The following is a 23,001-nucleotide window of genomic DNA, read 5'->3' as shown; positions in this document are numbered from 1 at the left end:
CCTTTCATATGCCTCTGGCACTTGTGTGGACAGATCTAACGAGTCTTCTTCTTTGCAGTAGAGCTGGTCTAGGTAGCTGCTTTCACCTTGGTCTGTAGCAGCTTGGCCAGTTCCATGAATGGTCCATATACTTTTTCTTGAAGAACATTTTCTTCTTTACTGAAAAGCTTTCTTGATAAAGAGAGAAGAATCCTGCCTTCTCATTTCTCTTTTCTGTCTTCTTCCTTTTAGTTTATCTGTAGGATATCAAACCATATCAACCTGATGCCTTGTGCACCAGCATCAATGATATATTTGAAAGAGAGGGTCATAGCGGAGCAAAGACTAATATGATGATGTAAACTAAAGCCGAAGAAGCAACTTTGTGTGGCAAAATCCACGCCGAGAATTGGGCTTAAGCTCCGATCAGCAGATTCCAATTCTAAAAAATAACCAGATTTGCGTAGTAATCGCAATGATCGATGCACTTAAAAGAGGAAAGCTTGCAGCTGCAGTGCTGCTCAGGTGGTGCGACCCACTATGTTTTCTGAGTTCATGTCCCACAAAGGTACCAAACACTGTGAGCCATCCTACCATCTGGTGCATTATAATCACACTCCTTTGTCTGCGATGCTGTCACAGCCATGATCGCCGGCTGCTTTGGACTCAAGCAGGAGTAATTTGGCATGAAACGTGATAGCTAGAACAGTGCTTCCTATCTGCTTATCATCTGTAGCAACATATCCGGGCTTTCTGTGCTTTCATTCTCCGAATGCTGCTGGACGAGAAAAATGAAGGAAATCTAATAATTGAAGCAAAGAAAATTTGCAAGTGATTAGAACAAGTAAATCTATCGATGGGATTTAAGTTGCTCCGAAGGCGTTTTCAAAGCAGCGAAAATTCTGTGCACATCACATATATACAGTCGAAGTGGGTCCTTCCAGCGCTCCTTTTATACAAAAGGATGACACCCATCTCACTTCCACCCACCTCTTCTCCGAGCGCTCCATCCTTGAAACTGTGAGGCAAAAGCTCGAGAGTCATGGCAGCAAACAAGCCATATGTTGCCGCAGTTCTCATACAACTTGCGTATGCTGGGTTCTATGTGATATCAAAGGCTGCTTTCGACAAGGGTATGAGCACATATGTGTTCATCTTTTATCGGCAAGCTGCTGCTTCTGTACTACTCGCGCCGATTGCAGTCATCTTTGAAAGGTGGAAATGTGTCGCGATTTGAACTTGTTCCGAAATGTTTCTCTTCTTTCTTTAGCTGCAGACTTCATGTTGGTTATTGATTTCAGGAAAAGCTCTCATCCGCTGACCTTTAAGATATCATTGAAGCTGTTCTTGCTTGCATTACTTGGGTATGTTCTTGATCTGGATAAGCTGCTTCTGGTTTCTGTCAGTATAAACCCCCCATGTAATGTTGATTTGCTTCGTTTCAGGATTACTTGGAGCCTTAACGTGTATAACATCGGTCTGAAATATACTTCAGCATCAGTGGCTTCGGCGGCTACAAACTCCATCCCTGTGTTCACCTTCTTCTTGGCTGTGCTCCTCAGGTTTGTGACTCTTGTGCCGACTTTATCTGCTTACTTAGAAAGACAATACTAGAATTAAAGAGAGATTCAAATATTTTCAGCAGAGGAGGAGGATCAAATTTCATTATGCTAGATATCGATCTTTTCGACTACTTTTCTTTATTGCTGAAAATTTCCAAATAGAAATCTTAAGGCCAATGGCAGAGCCTTTTGCTGTTCTTGTTGGAGTAAGCAATACATTTGTCTGAAGAAGAGATTGACTTAACATGGAAATGGAGTGAACGCTGCAAAGTTTCTAATCACCTATCTATGTGAATCTCATTTGATGGAATCAGAAAGCAGGCATATAAGTTGACCGATCATTCTCTTTCTCTCACTTCTCACGAGTTGTCATCGTTGATAGAACATTTGCATCAAACTGTCAAACCTAAGGATCCGACAAACTTGGATGAGGCACTTTAATCACTGGCTTAATGTGCAAGCATTGGTTGTGATTCATTTTGTTCACTGCCTTTTTTGTCACTTTGATGGAAACCTACATGGAAACCAATGAGAAGATTCAGTCTTCTCTTGTCATAATAATTGATAATGTACAGTATCAAAGTGAGATGGAATCCTACATGGAAGTTTGAGAGCCTCAAGCAACTCAAATGGCTATGAGTGAAATGCATTCATCTCTGACAAAAACTCTCTCTCACACTGATTTCTAAATGTTCTTAAAAATCATACATCATATTCAGTGGAATCAAGCTCTGTTTCCATAGCTTCATGGTTGATTTTGAGGTACACAGACATACATGTGGTTTATAATGAATGATTTGTCCAACTTTGCTTTCCAGAATGGAGAGCATCAAAATGAGGAGCCTCTCTGGAATATGCAAGGCAGTGGGGGTAACAGTATGCTTGGCTGGTGTGGTCACCATTGCCTTGTACAGAGGCCCTTATATCCATCCCTTCAACCTCCTCCCCCACCATGGCCACAGTACAAGCAACCAAGATCATGCCCTGGCTCATTCCAAGGCCACCTGGATCAAAGGATCCTTCTTCATGATCATCGCCAACTTAACCTGGTCCCTGTGGTTAGTCTTACAGGTATCCATGACACACATTGCACTATTTAAAGACAGCAATATAGGAGTGTTTGATACCACCCCACATCTCTTTGACAGGGGATTGTGTTGAAGGAGTACCCCTCCAAGCTACTTTTCACCACTCTCCAGAGTCTCTTCAGCACCTTTCAGTCTCTCTTTGTTGCAATGGCATTTGAGAGGGATAGCACAAAGTGGAAGTTGCATTTGGACATGGGCCTACTTGCTATTCTCTATTGTGTAAGCATTCTCAACACTGCAAATCTTTATCTTATCTAATCCTAGTGGATGAAACCTTTTTATTGGTGAACACGGTCTGATGGCCTCCCCAAGAAAGAGAGATTCTTTGGTGAATTATCCTTTTGGAAAGGAATTCGCTGGACAGAGCAAGAAAAAGCATTATTGGTGTCAATTGGATTCGATTGTCACTAATGAATTCTACTTTGATTGCATGGCAGGGGCTTGTCATAACAGGAGTTTCTTTCTACTTACAGAGCTGGTGTATTGAGAAGAAAGGCCCTGTTTTTGCTGCAATCTTCACACCATTAGCTCTTGTTTTCACCATGTTATGTTCAACTATTTTCTTAGGGGAGATGATTTATCTTGGAAGGTGAGCTCTTCCTGCCTGCTTTCATTCTGTCTTTGGAATTCACCATCCAATCTATGTGATCTAATCCTTTGTCATCATTTTGATTTCAGTATCATAGGTGGAATCCTAATGGTTGGAGGCCTTTACTGTGTTCTATGGGGCAAGAGTAAGGAAAGCATGACTTGTGAGGTCTCAATTGAAGATGGAAAACCACCTGTGCAGGAGAAGGAATCAACATGAACTAAACCACTTTGATGTTGTGTTAGCAACAAGTGATGCAAGCCTTTATCATAGTATTTGTAGTTTTATATATATATATATAAATAATATGTACTTATTTGGAATCTGAAGTTATAATGTGTTGACACTAACAACAATCCCTATTAATCTTCTCATGTAATAGATGCATATCAACATCATCATCTAAAGCATAAGACATATCAACAGCACTGCAACTACAGGTGTCTGCAACCAATGCCACCACTGAACTCCATCTCTTTGTTGCTAATTATCTCTGAAAAGGAAGTCAATATTACATCACTCACAGATATAAAAAGGAAAAAGGTTAGTATAATTAAAGCAGAGATAGAAAGAACCTTTCATCACTCCCCACCCAAAGCCTAATGGAATCAGCCGAGGTAAAAGCTCTGTCGACGTCTAAAAGCTCTGTTTCTTCTTCAACGGCAGTAAGCATAAGCTCCTTTCAATCCGGTAGCAGCACTTGAGAACCCCTTCCCAAACATGTGAGAGAATCTTGGAGTTGGAGCAATGAGAGACGATTGGCATTGTGTTCTTGTGCTTTGTCTCCCATGTCAGAACTGTATGAGGCATCTGTCCACCACTCGATGGCTGTCACCATTATCTTCCCAAACACCCAACTCTCTCATTAGTTTTGGCTTCTGGCCATGCTTTAAGTGCATGAAACATCCTATAATCTCTATAATTATTCTTTGGTTGACTTTCCTAGTGCACCTCCTTTTGTGGATTCCATGTGCAAGAAGTACTCACCCTCTCTGTCCTTCCCATTCAACACTCTGCCACTGGTGCTCAACTGTTCCTTTCATTGTGGAAGGTGAGGAAGACAACCATGACCAAGGGATAGAAAAAGAAGACTGACTCACCATGAATCTTTCCCAAAGCTTAGAGTGAGACAGGAAGATTTTTCTCTTCACCATGTACAAACACCTATCAAAAAGTATCAGACAATTCTTTTCCTCAGGTGGTATCTAATATGGTGCCTTTAAGAAAAAGGATTAGATGTCCCATTTGGAAAATTATAAATCAAACACACTGAATATGCCTGCAACAAAGTTGAGACATTAGAATAATGAAGATAATGACCAAAGAAAACCAATGATTACAGTGGAGTTTTAAATATAAACAAAGGTTAAAATAAATTTGATTCTTCATAAAGCAAGAATAATCCATCAATAGTTTTTAAAGAATTATAAATTTAAATCATTTTCTTTTGAGATCCAAACCAAATCATATTGCATGATATAGATTGGCAAATTAGATCAAATAGGAAGATCACACTAATGATTTCCAATCTCTCTCTCTCTCTCTAATGACTACTTTATGATATAGAAGCATATCTATGTAAGCTCTAATCAAAAGATTGCAAGTCAAAAGCTGGGAGTTTAATTTTGTCATCACATGTGATCATGCTAATTAGCGCCATAGTTTCTTCACTTAATCTTCTTTTCTTAGGAGGCATTGATTGTCCTTTGGGGGGTTTTACATGAATTCCATGAGTTCTATATCCGACAATGCCAGACAGTTGTGCTCTCTTAGATCCTGTCAATATCTTCTACGCATCTTGTGCTCTTAAAGAAGTGATGTGTGTCCCACAATCCAATTTATACACATCCTATGCTCTTTTCTATTTCTTCAACACATCTTCTCTCAGATTCTGCTTGGGTTCTTTATCCACATATTCCCTTTGTCTTCTCTGCCTTCTTTTCATGAGATGTTAATGTACATTTCTTTTCTTTCTTTGAGAGACTAAAGTAGATTTTTAATTTAGGGAAGCAAAGCACATTAGCATGAATTCATTAATGAAAGACAGCAAATCATGGCCTTTTCTATCAGGGATTTTTTTGTATGTGACAATGTGGAAGAACATGAGCAATAGCCAACACAAAAATAGAAGCAAATCAAACATATCTCCTCAGCATATTCTTTGTCTGTGGAAAATTAACACTCTTGTTTGTATCTGACCACAGAAGCTAAGAACATATGCACAATGCAAATTAAATATTGTTTATAAACCATAAAGCTATCTACATATTCTTCAAGAATATTAGGTCTCCAAAAAGCATTATCCAATCTTGTCACAGCGCTATGGTGGTCTCTTGCTATTCACAGTTTGCTTAGTGCAATCTCCATGGATGAACAGCTTTCTCCGATCTTGTCCAATGCAGCACCATGGTGTCTTGTGAGTGCAATCTCCATGCATGCTCAATGTTGAGTGCAAGTTGAAGCGGGTCATCTCATCGCTCTACTTAAGGAAGACACTCATCGCCTCTTGGCCACCCATGGCTGCACATAAACCCTATGTTGCTGCAGTCATCTTACAGCTCACGTCCACCGGATACTTCGTTATATCCAAGGCTGCCTTCGACAAGGGCTTGAGCACCTTCGTCTTCATCTTCTACCGGCACGCAGCCGCCTCACTGTTACTTGCACCGCTCGCTGTCATCTTCGAGAGGTATATAGTTCTTCTGCCGCCCTCTTTGTTTCTTCTTCTTGCTGTAGCTGCAGTCCCTCATCAGCTCGGTTCCCGATCTCAGGAGGAGGTCTCCGCCACTGACGGTGATGACAGCGTTGAAGCTGTTCATGCATGCAATGTTAGGGTACGTGCATGCGTTCTAATCGGCATCAGTTTCTGCTACTGCTTGAGGTGTGTCTGTGACAGAGATTAATGGGGTGCGTGTGGGGTGTTTTAGGATTACCTTCAGCTTGAACTTGTATAACGTGGGAGTGAAGTATACTTCGGCATCGGTGGCCTCAGCAACTACGAACTCAGTACCAGTGTTTACCTTCTTTTTTGCTGTGCTCTTCAGGTGTGTGACTTGCTCTTCTAATCATACAATTCGCTTATATACTGAAGAGATCACGTCGATGCAATGATAGAGAGAATTATATATTAGGGTAGAGGGAATCATCATGGTAATCGGACAACTTGTGTTTCTCCATCATGATGAGAAATGATGAAGAAAGGTGGTCAGCTTTCGTAACTCCAAAAGGGTAATCATTTGTGGGGCAGGTGATTATTAATCAACGTGGCCATGATCATCTATCTGTGGTCTTTAACTTTCAGTGGTCTCACCACTCCAAAAATTAATGAGTCAGGTCAGATCAAAACAGGTTAGCTCAGCTAAGAAAACAGGAAAACATGATTTAGGTAAGAGTCAAATCAAGTACATCATGATCCACATATATATTTTGTTTTGGATTCTACTCCGAAACAAAGCCTTTGTTGTTTCTCTCACTATACTTAATGCTAGGCTTATGGGATCCTTATGAAACTATTTAGATTATCTCTTAATTCTAATGTGGTTTAGACTAAATCAAGATATTATAATCTCTCGAGTTAAAAATTCGATTTTTAGTATTTATGAAGTATAGTCCAGTGATGATAATGCTCTCTAGCTTTATTCATATGAAGCCCTGAGATTGAGATTGCAAGCAGTGTTGATCATCTATGCCAAGCAAGCATCAGAAACTTATACTTCCATTGCATCATGTTGTAGTAGATTCTCTCTCTCTCTCAAACGCAGGTTTTCGTTGATGTGACCACAGAATGGAGAGCATCAAGATGAAGAGCTTCTCGGGAGTAGGCAAAGCACTGGGAGTAGCGCTTTGCCTGGCCGGAGTTGTGATGACTGCCCTCTACAGAGGACCTCGCATCCACCCCTTGAACCTCCACTTCCCCTCCGGCCACCACAGGATGAGCCACTTAGATGAGGAGCCTGCTGTTTCCAAGACTACCTGGATCAAAGGAACCCTCTTCGTCATCACTGCCACCATGACCTGGTCTCTGTGGTTCGTCCTACAGGTGATCAGCCTCCACAACTCTCCATCTCCATCTCCATGGTGCTACTTAACCATCCATCACTTTGCACAGGGGATCTTGATGAAGGAGTACCCCTCCAAGCTTCTTTTCACCACTCTCGAGTGCCTCTTCGCCACACTTCAGTCGATCTTCGTTGCCATGGCGTTTGAGAGAGACACCTCCAAGTGGAAGCTGCAGCTGGATGTCGGCCTGCTTGCCATCCTCTACTGTGTAAGTGTAGATGAATATTGGATGAATGAATACTGTTGCCAGCCAAAGTGGTGTTGTTTTTGCAGTCATCCATCGCATTCCTCAAAACGAGAAAGACAGTATGAATCATACGTTGAATGCATGGCAGGGGTTTATGGTGACAGGAGTTGCTTTCTACATACAAACTTGGTGCATAGAGAAGAAGGGTCCTGTCTTCCTGGCAGTTTTCACACCTTTATCTCTTGTTTTCACCATCATATGTTCATCTATTTTTCTAGGAGAGATGATTTCTCTGGGAAGGTAGAGAACACATGACCTGGTTGATTTCCTTCTTGCATGATGATCGATCATTTTTGTTGATTTAACTGTTGTGTTGATAAACACTTGGGTTTCAGTATTTTAGGTGGGCTGCTAATGGTTGGAGGCCTTTATTGTGTTCTATGGGGAAAGAACAAGGAGAGTGTCACCTGTGAGGCCTCAGTAGAAGATGGAAATTCACAATCGCAGAAGGAAGCAACATGAATTGAGCCACTTTGATGTTATATTTACGATGAGATATGTAATGATGTTTGAAATCTAATGGAAATGTTATATTAGCTAACACAATAGCTATTGGTTTAAGAATTAAAAGAAAAGATCAAAACATTGTGATGAAGTGATGGAGGCCATACCAATTTAAACGGAACTTACAGAACCTCAACCATCAACATGTAAGATTAGTACAAATTCAAGAGCTTCCTTCTCCTCAACCAGGAAAATTTACAAGAATTAATTATAAAGGTCGTATCGTGATACATCTGAGAATAGCCATTTTTTACTACAGAAAGCGAGAAGGCGAAATAAATAATAACAACAATGAATTTTACAATGCAATCAAGATTCGAATCAGAAGAAAAGAACACAACTGAACAGACAATAGACGGTGAGATGCAGCAGCTACATGCAACATCGATACATTAAACAAGCCTTCACACATCTTTCTTCTCCAAGGCAGCTGGACCTCCTTCCGTCGGGCTAGATTCCACAGCCTCCACCTTGCCAGTATCCACTTGGGCTTTCACTTCTGAACCCAGTGGTTCCACATCTGCTGTGATTACTTCAGAATCCGATGCCGGAGGAAGAACAGACGTCTCCTGTGGGGTCGAGTTTGAGATAGCTTCAGCAGCTTCTGCTTCGGCTTTAGGTACCTCGGTGGGTTGCTTGTCTGCTTCATGCAGCACAGCCTCATCGATTGCTTTGTTGTCAATTACTTCTTCCTTCACTTCCATAGGTTCTGGTGTAACAGTCTCTGAGACGACATTCTTATCAGTCTCAGAGGATCTGATCACCTCTTCGTTCTGCTAAGATAGCATTTTCAATTAGTGTTAGTTTGAATTTGTATAGCTTTTGTAAAGTTTGTACTGTCGTCATATTGAATAGACAAGATAAAAACATATGCACATTCTGACCTATAAATGAAATATATATTCAGTTATCAAATCGCTAACGAGAAGGATGGAATTTAGATCAGAAATAATTTCATATAGTTAGACGGAGAAGTTCATGGGTATCACAAGACATGGAATCCAGGACACAGAATTTTATGGTGGGAGTCGCTGAGAGTTACTTTCAACTGGAAGCACCTCCGATCTGAAAATTGCACCACCAAGATTACACATCAGCAAGGGCCATAAAAAAATAAAATTCTATCGTTTTGGTGCTTATTGGATAACTCTAGATTTTCAAATTTGTGAGATTCAGGTTGGAGAAGAGTGATATGTGTTAAAACATTTGCCATATTCATTTAACTTCGAGTTACCAGGGTTATTTCCTGCATACGTGGAAAGCCTTAAACTTACATCGCAGTAGCTGTTGCTCTTTATTTGTGTTCTGTGCTATGATGATTGTATGTCGAATGAAGTATCATCCATCCTATGTGCTTATACTTTTCTTATCCCATGAATGAATGATTCAATGCCTCTTTTATGTCAAAAAATTTTACAGAAGTTTCTAAACCTACATACAGGGTTTACACACTCCAGGTTTAAACGATGTGTGTCATAATAAATTGGTACAAGCTTTAACCATGCCTACTGTTAATGAACTAATGATAGAACTGGACAATCTTCGGTTTTCTGGCTTCTAAGTCACAGTGATACACCTCATACATTAAAAGGTTACAAAATGAAGATGAACCTATAGTTGGAAGTGATCATGAGTGCTAGAATACTAAAGCAGAAAAGAAGGTAGGTATATCTTTAATCACGTACAGGCATGATTGTGGAGTATGTCACAGTAATGATATCTAGTGGGATCAACCCTTGATGTAAACCACAAGCTATAAAGTAGGTGGGCACAAGCATCTGAAGGGTTGGACCTTTCAATTTGATAGATGAATGGAAAAAAGTAAAAGAGCTGGCACTTGAAATAACATACGAGGTCCTGAGAGCATGTGCTAAAAAGACAACCACCAGCCTTTATGAGAAAATTAAAAGAATAAGTCTCCTTCATAAAGCTAAAGAAAAAAACTCCAATTAATTGTGTGGTCACTGTCAAAATGCTCAGATATTTTACTGGATTAAGGATAGCATTGTTAACCCTAAAAGAAAAGGCATGTACAATCATCTCCCAAAAATGAAAACAAAGAATTCTCACATTTCAGATTAAAGCTATATTCCTCTGCTTTTATGAAATAACAAAATAAGTGTAGCTGGTTCTTTAAGAGAATCTTTTTATTTGCTAAGCATACAGATTGTCCTTCATCAGGGCATCATGCAATAAAGGACCAACCATTTAATAAGTTTCCTGCCAATATTATATACTCTGCCAATTTTGTGATTCATTGTTAATGTGAAAAGCATGTGTAAAACATAACCCTTCAGTAAGGTTTGAAAATGGAAGAAATAAGATAAGGCACATAGTACATCCAACAGCCAATCTATGAGTTCGCACTGACAATAGATCTAATGAGTTCCACTTATGAAAGAGAAGTTCAGAAGTGGTGGAGGACAAAACTAAAGCTTGGGATACTTATTGGCTACAGAGTGAATTTTGTCAGTTTATGATTTTTGTAAGGGTGGGCATAAATGCCAATGTAATGCAATTTATAACTTCTATTGCAGAATCCAATGAAGATCTGGGTGTCAATCATTTTGTATAGAAAACTCAGGAATTGCCTATATCAATTAGCAGAGAAACACCTTAATTTTGCAGTCTTAAACATCTTCGGAAGCAAGGGTGCCACATTCACTATAGATTGCTATTTAGATGTCAATGTTAGATTTGCATTCTAGCGCTCTTTGAAGAAAAATTCTAGCACATTGATCACAAAGGGCATGAAAGACCCAAACAGGAACTAACCACAACATAAAAAGTTTCATCTCAGAGTACTTGTTGCTATCTGCAAGTGGGTGACAAGGAGCACCTATCAGGTGGGCCTTGTCACACCATAGAATTAAATGCTATGTCACCTACTTGGAATATATTTGTCTTAGGAGCCTATAAAAAATTTGCAGTGACCTTCCAGAATCTTTATGTGCATGTAAACCACTTTCCTATGAAAGTAGTATCCTTTTTCTAATGTGATGGGTCCAAATCAGCATACTCCGATCTCATGATTGCTCTCTTGAGACTTAAACTAGGAGGGATATTGAGTAGCATGAAAGCTTGCAAGGAAGGTTTTCCTCTTGAGCTCACAAGTGTCTCATTAGTCAAAGCTCAAAAAAAAAAAAGCACAGAGATGACATAAATGAAGAGAAAACAACAATAAATTTATATTTTTGGGGCAAAGATGAAGAAGGTGCATTGTCTCAGAAGATGAAGAGTATGGACACACATATGACCCCAAAATCCCAAGTATGGAATACAAAAGAAAACCTAACAAGAAACTTTGGACCAACAGGCTCAAGCCATCCACTACTATCTCAGACCACTTATTTTCACCCCAATTAGCTTTCTTTTTCTCATGACATTGTCGGTAGCGGAGTCCTGATGCGACTGGAATTCACGGCACACCCAACAACAAGTCACACTAATAGTTTTTCATGGTAGCAGACGCTGAAACATTGACATCAATAAGCAACTTGCAATTTTCCTGTTCTCAACGAAATCCATGGGATAGTATCAGAAGACTATTAGGTTGATTGCACAACAAAATCGACATGGAGCTTCTACTGCGAGAACTTTACATCATCCAGATATTTCCAAAGTAGCAAGCCAGTCAATAATTCAATAAGCATGTGGTCTTGCCTAGCACAATAAAGGCAGAGGTTTTGCTTGCTGTCACCCTCATCTATATATATATTTACTATGCTGCTTGTGAAGTTTTACCAGCGGCCAATGGTTGTAATTGATTGGTGGTTTTGGAGATCTGAGATGATGAGATCACATACAAATTAAGAACTTTCCCTCATTAAATGCACCAAATAAGATCCAAAGTCGAGATAGACTCTTCAGAAGATGCCAAAGAGGTATAAAGATCGCAACTTTTTTCCTCGTTCATCAGAAAAAAGAGCCACTGACGCCTAAATCAGAGGAGAAGGAGGAAGGAAGGAAGGAAGGCAGCGACGCGCACCTTGAACAGCTCGCCGAGAGATCTCCGGCGGTTGTCATCCGGCGCCGGGCCCGGCCCCTGCTCGACCTCCTGCCCTCCGCCGCCATCCTCCACCTGGGGATCCGGCTCCATCGGCGGGGGCGCGTCACCCTGCGCCATGGGCTTCGTCGCGCACGCTCCCATGCTTCTCCCCTACTCGCGCTCACACTCCCGCCCCGTCTCGCTAAGCAGCAAGCCAAGGTGATATAGACGAAGGAAACCGAAGTTTCTCCACTCCGGGAAACACCCAGAAGGGTACCACCTCAGTGGAAGGTGGGCCACGGCCTGGGACCCTGCCTGGGTGCAACTGGGGCAGACAGAAAAGTACATTTACCGGCATACGAGTATCATACGACAATAAACCGAAGACATCATCAATACATGCGAACTGTTCATATGACTAAGCCAAATTAGATAATAAATAATACAGATAATTTGTATTAATACTATGTGATAAAATATATTTTGGACTCCAGCCACGTCACCACCCGCGCCTCTGCTACTTCGGCACGAGAGGGGACCCCATGTGTCGAGTCAAAAGCCACATCGAGGCACCCCTCGATACGTCCCGTCCCGAAAAACTCAGGACGACGTCACCTGGCATCGTCCTGGAATGTCTGAGACGATGACTGCACAAAGATATCACCTCGCCCCTCGGGAATCGATCATTGCGCCAAATCCGCGTACGGTCAATCCTCGTGTAATAGTATAAAAGCACCCGATTGGCATCTAGCTAGGGGAGAAAAAAGAAAAGGAAGAATCAACCACTAACTCAGTCATCGAGAGGCCAAAGTCGAGAACTCCCAGACGAGGGCCTTCTGTGTAGGAGCGCTGCTACCCCGGAAGTGCGACTACCCGACTGAGAGACGACCTCTCCGAAGACGACGCCAGTGCCCCAACCGTGAAGCGCTTTCCCTCATATGGCGTCGGCATCTCGACTTGCGGACGAAGCCACCCTCGGCGCCTCGCCCAACCGATCTCAAAGCTCCCGACATCAATCCGTGAACCAAACTACGGCCACGGTGCTTTAGTTCACTAACACTCTTCGTCAAGAACCTCTAATGTGAGCCACATCACAACGACGCTCTTCTACTTGCTTGAATGCTTCATATCAAGTAGTAAGTAAACAGCTGAAGTGATGAGAAGATGGTGCTGCCTCTGGAATTGGAAGCTGATCAAATTGTCTTGAGTTCATCACAGGGTGGGAAAAGACATCCTCTGCATTCAGAACATATCACTGAAACAAAAGTTCCATAGGGTGATTACACAGACTTCATCTTACCAGTGTTGGAATCACACAATGCGCAATAGAAACCATATGCAGTATGCTTTGATCTACAAATGACTTAAGACAAATACAACCTCTACACCTTCTTTATCACGATATTTGGCTAATAACTGCCTGCACAAAAGATAATGTTGACACAGAGTAGAATGTAGAACAACTTGATTGACAAGTCCAAGTTTCAGAATGTAGAACATCAGCAGGTAAGGATACACTCAACCTTCTCAAGCAAAATAATCTTCTTCATTGAAGCCTCCTTGGAACTTATTCAACTCAAAGCTATTATGCCTCACCACATAATAATTGAATACAAAGATCACACACATTTTCCATAAACCTATTGTCAGATCAGAAGATATGATACTTCCACCTTCCAACAGAGCATTCTGTCATAACTTCAAGTTGCCACATCCTTGGCCAAAGATATAACAAATCAAGATATTTTGTTAGGTTGTCGCTTTAAACAAAAAGTGGTCACATGTCAGGTAATCACAAATATCTCTATAGTTACGCCAAAAATCCTGCTAACAGGTACTTCAGAAATTTTTTAGTCCTGAAAAGCTAAAGAAAATAAATAAATACATAAATAGAGATTACTCTATCAAAATGCAAGAAAGGTAAGCAAGCCATAGAATTTATAGGAAATGAATTGAATCTCAAACAGCTTAGAGATCTAAGTATCTGAAAGTCTGCTACATGAGAAAAATATGATAATATGAAAGAACATGCTTAGAGCACCATGCACTAGATATTATCTTTTAGTAAGAAGATAGTATATAGTTAAATGAGGAAGAGCTCATTGCGCTTTTAGTCGACTTTGAATACGGAGATAGAAAATTGAACTCTTAAAATACCAAATATTAGACATCGATATTGCCAGCTCGTTGGCAATTTTTCAAGGAGTCTCTGCTTCAGCCCACATATCTTTCCAAAATTGACATCGTCCAATACAATTTTCAGGTGCATGGTAATTCATTATAATATACTTATGCAGGTTCCTTTGGAACCTGGTTGACATAATAAGGTGCTATGTTGTCTGCACCTGAACAAGGAGGAAAAAAATGTCTTCCTAATTCTAGATCAATTAGCAGAACTACATTAAACCGAAAACTAATTGTAACTTCAATAGGCAAAAACAAACACGTCAAAATAACTACCAACGTCTCCATAACTGAATTGAAGGGGAAAAAAAAAGAACAACTCGGATCAAGGGTGCAATAGTTGCAAACATAAAAAAATAAGGAAGTTTGATAATTACTATCATAAATTCCCCTGTTGGTACATTGTTTTGCAAAAACAACAAACAAAGTCTACAGAACGAGCTAACTACTCGGTTCACCTAAGCTTACCTTACTGAACACTTGAAATTCAATCATTTCCATCAAATAACGATGATTCACTGCTGTCTTTTTAAAATAACATCCAACTCTAACTCCTTCTGCCTTATTTCGAGGGATAGGTGTTCATTCTCAAGTTTCATTCGTTCATTTTCCAGCCTCATTCTGTTTAGTTCTCTGTCTTTCTTCTTACTAAACCTTTGCCACTTGTAATGTTGTCTCTCGAGTTCCAGCATCTGAGCTTGAATATACAATCTCTTCTCTTCAAGCTGAAGTGGATAGGAATTACACCGGTGATGCATCAGTGTGGATTGAGATCCTTCTGAAAATACTTGGTTCATATCTACAGTCAAGCCTGGAGATTGAAGGCTTCTACAACAATTTTGTGAACCTGAAGGGTTCCCTAGAACCACTTCTTGATGGTCAACCCCAAATTTTATCCTTTTCGGAAAGCACGATGCCACCAAGTCACCATGCAATGCATTACGCTCTAGAACATCACCTTCCTCGTTATCACTGTCAGCACCTTGATCTCCTTCATCGATATCTTCGTGCAAGCTCCTCCTCGTGTCATGCTCGTCCCTACTTCTAATTGCCTGTTGAAGTGATCGTTGAAGTGCTGGGTCGGCAGGTAAATTCAACCGGTTACAATTGTGATATGAGCACATCTCCTCATAGAAAAGATGCTTTGAGCTCAAAATCTTCCTCACATCATCCTTTGACTTTTCAGAGAGGTTATTCATGTGGTCCAAAAGTGATGGATTCTCGACAACCTTGCAAGATGTGCCCCTACCAAGAATATCAGTGAGCCTCTTGTATCTCTTATTGAGATCATTGAACTTATCTTCGCATTGCTGAGGTGAGACATAACAACCTCTCTGGGCCATCACTTTTGATATGGCCTTCCACTTCCCCTTTCTCTGCAGTATCACATGTTTCCTCCTGCCACCACACTCAGAAGCAACATCTTCCCCTGTGTAAGAAACTGCAGTTATCAAAAGCCTCACCATCGCATCGGTCCACTTCATCCGGTGCCATGGGGAGCCGTTCTTCCCTTTTCCAGCCTCGTTTTGACCATCAACTCCATCTTCATTCAAGCTTGGCTCATCCTCATCGCTCACAGAGGTCTTACCACGTTCTCCTTTATTATAATCCATGAATCCTCGATGATTAAATTCCTGGGCTGACGTGGGGAAAGCATCATGCATCGACGAGTGGATCATCGAGCCTTGATGGCTGTGCATGTGTCCTTGCAAACCTAGCACACCATAAGAAACTCCTGGCATCATGCTTCCAGCGGGCAAGTTTTCCTCCATTTGTTGGCCGTCAGAAACAAGTCCTCCGGATCGATATTACCGATTTCCTCCTGCTAAATCTATCAATAATTCGTCCTTGCAAAGCTACAGTTCCCCCAAAGTATTCAGAACTCAAAAATATCGCATAAAGATTCCACCTTTCTTGAATCTCCTACACATTTCTTCATATCAACCTAGCCATCTCAGAAAGAACCATCTCCATCCATCAAATGTTCATTCTCGGAGCGAGGATCAAACCCTAGCGCACTAAGCACAGGAAAATCACATAAAAATCAGGACTTTACGCGAAGAAAAACAAACAAGGGCTAGGATTCGATCAAGACGACCACCAAACCTGCTCTCCGGAGCTCAGAACCAGATTCCCACGAAGAACCCTCGGCCTGACTCCAGATCACGGCGCCAAGACCGACACGCTAAGAGAACCCAAGAAACAAGTCGGAAATGGAGGAGACAAGAACGAATGTGGACTCCGCAAGGTGCCAATCCACGCCTTCGCTACGGGAGCAAGCCAAAATCGCGATCTTGTGGGGGACGAATGAGATGATTCACCGCCTATGAGCGAATCGTGCCAAAAAGGAACGCTTTTTTACTCCCCTGTGGAACGATAAATGAGGGGAGAGGGAGGGAGCGCGGGCGGCGGGGAAATCTTACTACCACGCGTTGAAACTACGCTAATAAGGTACGCGGTGCTGTGGAAGTCTCCTAGTCCGTAGAATAAAGAAACACGTGATGCTCGTACCCTGTACGAGTAGGAACTCCTTGTGGCGTCCAACCAAGACTAATTGCATGGCTTAGTAGTGAATTCCATGCAACACAGCACCTTGTTTTCTTTTCTCACCAAATTTCCATGGAAAACATATCCCTCCCTACCAAAATGATGCCATCATCAATGGCAAATAAAAATATGATTTTGATTAAACTACTGTTTTTCATTATTTTTTTAGAAACATCTAAAAAAGGGAATTTTTTTTCAAATAAGTTTAACTCTAATTCCCAACTCAATTATAAGGATGTTTTAATCATCATTTAATTTTATAAAATATATTTGAGATTCATGCTTATAAGATATAAGTTTATATTATATTAATTGTTGATAATTTAATATAATTCTTCATCTTTTTTTATCTGGACTTAAATATTAAATTTGAACTTCCAATATAAATATAAATATAAATATAAATTTCAAATGATACTTCTTGTTATCAGCCATGCTGATGCTGAGGAGTCAAGAGTAGCAGATGCATCCACCTTCTCCTCCTTAAACAAATACAAAACTAGGGTTAATGTTTGCAGAAGACATGCATGGAACAGTCAATTAATTTGGTCAACTGGACTTCTTTTAAGGAGGCTTGTGGCTGCCAAACTCTTCTTAGATTACAAAGTTTAAAGTTTGTCTCACCTCATTGATGATGCCATTCAATGCATATATAATACCAAGTGGGTGATGATGTTATCTCTATCACAACAAAACATCTCTCTTGATGAATAAGCTGCATGCAAGTGGCCAACAAAATATTATGTTTTGTACCATGAAATCTGCTGAGCAATCACAGAAATGACTTCAGTTTCTGCATGAAAACACCCATTTCATCTGCTGCTGCTGCTGCTGATGCATGAAACTCATGTTTTCTTTGCTTAAGACTGGTGAGACTATTAGATATAGTTGTCCTTGCACATTAATTATATACATAATGTAAGAACTTAAGGTAATTACTTCTAACTATGATAAAGAATAATTAGTTTGAGTTAAACTAATATATACAAAGCATAGAATATCTAAAAAGTAGTTATAATGTTTTTATCATCATAATGATTTTTAAATGATACAAATATATATTATATATATGTTGCTTAATAAAAATAATTATATGAAATTATCAATATTAATTTTTTTCCATGAGATGAGTGACAAATGGATGATATAAGATGTGTGCTAGCTCAGCTAGTAAACACACTGACCATTGATAGCAACTCTCAGGAACATTGTTGACCTCTGAAGAAGGCAGCAGATGATGTAGATTACTTCCATGTCTCAGGTAACTACTGATGACGTGCCAAGATGTTGACCACGGCACGATTCCGAGTACGAATTGTTCGTGGCTTCCTGGTTTGGTTGAACCAACTCGTGGGATGAACACGTGGACCGCATTCTCTCATCTCGACCGTCCGATCGAGATCGCTTTGGATCGTAGTCCCCGAAGTCGTTCCCGCCTCACCTCTCGTCGCTCTGATCTCGCTCTGATCGAACGGTCCATGATTACGTCGCCTAGGAAGCGGTGTTGTGCATGGCGCCAAGTTTGACGCGCAGTTTTGACTAACAGAAATATACCGTGATCCTTAGGGAGGCGATGTGGGGCCCAATGGGTCCGACTTGTCCTCCAATTACAGGAGAGGTGACCGAGGGAGTAGTGCGAAGATGATAGGCAAAAAGAAGTGCTATTTGCCCGGTGCTTGCGTTCGCATGGGGCTGCTTAGAGGTCCGCACGCGGTTCCGATGAACTTACTCGACCCGTGGACCCGAGCGACGGAGGCGACCGGCGCGCCACCTGCCGCCGAAACAGGCGGGCTCACTCCTAGACCTTCCTCCGCCTCCCCGACGACATTGTCTTCGACACCGATCCCGACTTCAGCATCTCCGGCATCGACTTCCCCTCGCTCTCCGACGACAACGTCTCCGGCGGCGACGCAGGCGCCGTGGGCGGTGGGCTTTCCGCGGAGCCCGGGATGTCGGATCAGCCTGCGGTTGCGTGTAGGCCTGTCCCCGGGGCCCATCTCCGCATTTTCTCGGTGGGCGCCGCGTTCTTCGATAGCTTGGGATATGTGGCCGGAAGTGGCGGCGGGGCGCAGGAAAGGAAGGGGCCCAATCGGCGGAGCGGCTCGATATGGCCGTTCGATGGGGAGTCGACGCCTCCTCTTTCGGATTACGCGAAGAAGGCCATGACGACGGCCGATAAGCTCGTGGAGTTGGCGTTGATCGATCCCAAGAGAGCAAAAAGGCGTGTTCTTTTTTCTCTCTCTCAATTCCTTTGCCCCTTTTTTGTACCTCACAAGAAATGGCCTTTCTTTGCGTTCCACGCTGTTTAATTCGACTTTTTAGTCGATCTATGGATGTTTCGTTACTAATTTCTACATGTTATCGGGGCTTTTTCTCGAACTATGGTTGATTCCAGTAAGATTTACTGGAATGTGATTGTTTTTAGTTCTTTTTAGAAGTTCTTGTAGAAAAAAATATGATCTTGTTATTCCCTAAAATACTATAAAACCATCTGTATTCTTTTTGAGTTTGTGTTTTAGTCTTTTTAGGTTGCATTTATCTACAATTTTAAGATATTTTTTCTTTTTTTCTTGTTATAGGATTCTTTGAACAGGCAATCCGCTGCTCGTTCGAAGGAGAGGAAGATTCATTTCACAAGTGAACTTGGAATGAAGGGTGCAAACTCTTCAGACAGAGGCAACCACTCTTTCTGGCCTGCTCACACTTCTGCAGGTATGAGCTAGCAGCTAGCTTTTGCAGTTTTGTGGTTTGGAGATGGGCAAAAGTTTTGTGCTGCATATAATTTGTTGATTCTGTGTCACCATAAGCTAAGCTGGATTGGTGTTGCTCTCGGTGATTTCCTTCATGATCGGCTCTGACTTTGCTTGATCTCATTTGGACACAGTACTGTCAGTGACTTTTCTATTGAAAGTATATGCATACTTATCATTTCATTCAGGAATAGTTAGGATTTATTGATTCCGCTTGGATTGAGATATATTCACAATTCTGCATAATTAGAGATTGGAGTTGTAATTTCATCTACTTTGACCAATGGAAACTTTGATCTATTCAATTAAGGTAAATTTGTGTGTTTGGTAATATGCCGATGATGATTTCAGTGGCACTGTAGAGACAACTTGCAGCTAAGAGAATTGAATGCCAAATCTGTTTATGTAAAAAAACATTGAACTTTTACGGAAAAAGAATTGCATAACTGTTAAGTCAAAGATTGTGTAGGTTTTGAAATGTTTGGTTGCAATACATAAAAATAGAACATACTAACCAATCAATATCTTATGCTGTAATGCCCTATGTTTTTCTGGATCTAATTGCATATGATATAGAAGGGATTAAAACATAAAGATAATTTAGGTTTTCCCGTAGCTTATTGTATCACATCCCGTGAGATTTTATCTTGCCCTCTTAAGCCCTCATGACACTATGGATTCCATCCAATGGGAGTTCTCGGGTGGGAAAAGAGATCTCTCACTCGGAATGATACTTAAAGACCAAGATCGCACCAAGGATTATCTCTCTGAATTTTATGATTTTTCATCAAAGTTTTGGGATTATAGAAAACAACATGAATCTTGATCTCTGTTTATATCACATTTCTTGCTGTTTCCACAAGATCAAAACTAAAACACTTTCTTGTTTAATCATTTATTTGATGTTCACAATGATTTAATGCTAATGCAGAGAGACAATACAGATTTGAATGCCGAGAACAGAGAACACAAACTGCGGTTGCAGGCTATGGAGCAACAGGCCCAACTTCGTGATGGTATGTGCCCTAAACACTATCTGATGTTTTTTTCTTTAGGCTTAATTAGTATTCGGCTTTTTATTATTCCATTTCAAGCTTAAGATGTTGACTAACATAAAAGGATTGTAATTACCTAGCTAGATATACCGTTGAATGGGCAGAAGATTACATTGATTCTCTTTAGTAATTTAACTAGATGAAGCATTATCTGCCTGATGACAGTTTGGAGGCTACTGATGCACATCGAATTGAGTTTCCTTGTAGTTGAAAACAAGCAATCCTCTTATAGGGATATACATGCAAAAAATTAATTTCTATTGTGTAAGGCACATAAACCGGTGGTGTCTTCTTGTGATTTGCGCTAACTTATCAACCATCCATGCAAATTCTTTTTATGGACTTGAGACTTTCTAAGAACTATAAAAGGTCAACTGTTGACATAGCACCCGCAATCAGCAATGTGGCATGAGATGCCAAGGGCTTGGTAGCTTGGCTTCCCTCTTTAATACAAGGTTTTCCTAGTCACGAAGTTCTTGGCAATCCTCCCTCTTTAATATAAGGTTGTTAGAGGCACAAATCTTAAAGGTTGTCTTGGTGGCATTAGGTTACTGATCAATAATCTTCTGTTATTATGCAGCTCCGAATGAAGCTATGAGAGAAGAAGTGCAGCGGCTTAAGATAGCAACTGGACAACTTCCAACCGCAAATGGACATCCTCTTAACCGAGGGCTTCTGCATCATGCATCAAACTATTACTCTCACCCACAGCAATTACCTCCCCTGAGTGGGCGTCAAGCACAGCATCCGCATCCATCTCAAACGCAAAGTTCTTCGAATGGTCAGTCACCCAGTGTTCATCCCCCTAATGATCCCATGGACATGTGAGCCCAAGGTCACCAATATGATACAATACATAGCACATTTACAAGCCCTAGTTCTGGATAGATTTGTAGTGATGAGATAAGGTAGACTAAAGGTCATTCATGCTGAATGTAGATTATACTACCTTGTTAAAGAGCTGTTCTCCTTTAGATTATGTCTCTAATTGGTATGTTTCAAGTGAACAGTCTGTTGGCTGTCGCTAATTCTGCACAGAGTTGATAGGGAGATTACCTATCGACATGACGATGAATGTGTTCTAGAAAAATCATCTTTTATTTTTTAAGCAAGCCTTTGTTTCTGTCGTGGTATGTATGCGATTCGTGTGGACAAGCAGTATCACAAGCAATGTGCTGCGAATCGGTTATTAATATTTAGCCTCAATTCATGGAGTGTAATTATCTTAGTTGGAAACCATTTCTTCCAAGAATGCAAATTAATTTCTTTTTAGTTAAATATGCTGCTTTAGTATGTCACTCTTTATAGTTTTGCTGTTTGGGACCGAATCAACCACCATGGCATCTCTCACATTTGCTAGCCTTTTGGATGTGAGCATCTTTTGTCTACGACATTAAAAATGATCAAAGATTGCTGCTAACACTCTGTGATATTTCATGCAGAATGAAAATGCAAAACATACTTTGGAATGATGGGAGTTTTCAACCACATTGGATGACAATAGCCACCATCACAATCCTGTTAAAGGTCGAAACAAGGCTGTGAAAGTGTCGTCGGTCTCTGAGAACAACATAAAAAAGGAAGACTTCAATTCCCCGTTTCGATTTCTACCAAATGCCTCCAATGATTCAACCGTCGTTTGGATGTCAGCATATGGAATCTTTAGAGTTCATCTTGTTCTCTCTGCCTAACATCCATGCACTTTGTATCTCATTTATTATGCTTGGCTCGCTCACTCGGTCAAAGCCTAGAAACGAAGGAGAAGGACGCAGCGGTCGACACAGACACCGACCTGGCTTCTAAATCTCTCGTGTTCATCGCCACCGTCGTCTTCCACATGTTTAAGGTGACTGATCTCGTCGTATATGCTGCACGTCTGACGTACCAGTCTCTGTACCCCACAACTCACTCGGTCCCGCCACTGACGAGCCACCGGGTCCGGGGAGGGGTGGCGGTGCTCCCGTTGTTAGCCACCTTCCTTGACTTTGCGTTGCAGGGTGGGACACGAGAGAGTCAGTCGTCCCATGTCATGTCATTTGTGACGTGAATGCTGTCACATACTCCAATGGATCCAACTTCGTCTCGTACATATCCAGTGGAAGTAGATAGAACCCTTGTGACATGGATTCCTCCATGATGCTCTTGACGAAAGGAGATCACAAGTAGGGCTAGGTTGTTTTCCTTGCTTAGCTTCTTTCGAATGTCTTCCAGCCTTTGATCTGTCTCGTAGAGATGATCTCAAACATTCGAAGAGAGCTCGACAAATTGGAGGATCTTGAGCTGGTTAATTGTGGAGGATCATGGTGTGTCAAATCCACGACATGGTCAACCACATATTGTCAACGTAATAGTGAGATATCAGGTCAATTGGCACTGAGATAATAATAGCCGAGCATTAAGGTATTGGCCATGACGTCAATCATGTCATCGATATGAGAAGATAGTGGTA

The 23,001-nt window shown here is 41.1% G+C and overlaps 4 protein-coding genes and 1 long non-coding RNA gene across 5 annotated transcripts; 3 read left to right on the top strand and 2 right to left on the bottom strand.

Moving 5' to 3' along the window:
* Positions 1-952: 952 nt before the first annotated feature.
* Positions 953-3,547, top strand: LOC103987186 (WAT1-related protein At5g64700). The gene is made up of 7 exons (XM_009405412.3): positions 953-1,194; positions 1,281-1,343; positions 1,425-1,541; positions 2,360-2,612; positions 2,690-2,848; positions 3,067-3,218; positions 3,308-3,547. The coding sequence occupies exons 1-7, from the start codon at positions 1,022-1,024 to the stop codon at positions 3,435-3,437; spliced, it is 1,047 nt and encodes a 348-aa protein (XP_009403687.2). The 5' UTR covers positions 953-1,021; the 3' UTR covers positions 3,438-3,547.
* A 1,992-nt stretch (positions 3,548-5,539) lies between these two features.
* On the top strand, positions 5,540-8,026 carry LOC135586697 (WAT1-related protein At5g64700-like). Its single transcript, XM_065154260.1, has 7 exons — positions 5,540-5,907; positions 5,990-6,052; positions 6,146-6,262; positions 7,002-7,257; positions 7,327-7,485; positions 7,613-7,764; positions 7,860-8,026. Exons 1-7 carry the CDS (start codon positions 5,654-5,656, stop codon positions 7,984-7,986), a joined length of 1,128 nt encoding a protein of 375 aa, XP_065010332.1. The 5' UTR covers positions 5,540-5,653; the 3' UTR covers positions 7,987-8,026.
* Positions 8,027-8,203: 177 nt separating this feature from the next.
* LOC103987183 (uncharacterized) lies at positions 8,204-12,228 on the bottom strand. The gene is made up of 2 exons (XM_009405408.3): positions 12,017-12,228; positions 8,204-8,801 (listed from the first exon to the last, which is right to left on the bottom strand). The coding sequence occupies exons 1-2, from the start codon at positions 12,176-12,178 to the stop codon at positions 8,433-8,435; spliced, it is 531 nt and encodes a 176-aa protein (XP_009403683.2). The 5' UTR covers positions 12,179-12,228; the 3' UTR covers positions 8,204-8,432.
* A 2,321-nt stretch (positions 12,229-14,549) lies between these two features.
* On the bottom strand, positions 14,550-16,527 carry LOC135640916 (uncharacterized). The gene is made up of 2 exons (XM_065155788.1): positions 16,307-16,527; positions 14,550-16,218 (listed from the first exon to the last, which is right to left on the bottom strand). Exon 2 carries the CDS (start codon positions 15,970-15,972, stop codon positions 14,716-14,718), a length of 1,257 nt encoding a protein of 418 aa, XP_065011860.1. The 5' UTR covers positions 15,973-16,218; positions 16,307-16,527; the 3' UTR covers positions 14,550-14,715.
* A 1,909-nt stretch (positions 16,528-18,436) lies between these two features.
* Positions 18,437-21,660, top strand: LOC103987181 (uncharacterized). The gene is made up of 4 exons (XR_010497039.1): positions 18,437-18,968; positions 19,327-19,459; positions 20,429-20,513; positions 21,133-21,660. It is a non-coding gene; the product is annotated as an uncharacterized LOC103987181 (long non-coding RNA).
* Positions 21,661-23,001: the final 1,341 nt, after the last annotated feature.

The sequence above is a fragment of the Musa acuminata genome, chromosome BXJ3-6, assembly GCF_036884655.1.
Source record: "Musa acuminata AAA Group cultivar baxijiao chromosome BXJ3-6, Cavendish_Baxijiao_AAA, whole genome shotgun sequence".
NCBI lineage: Eukaryota > Viridiplantae > Streptophyta > Magnoliopsida > Zingiberales > Musaceae > Musa > Musa acuminata.
The sequence above is the reverse complement of the archived record's forward strand: the minus strand, read 5'-3'. Positions and strand labels throughout refer to the sequence as shown.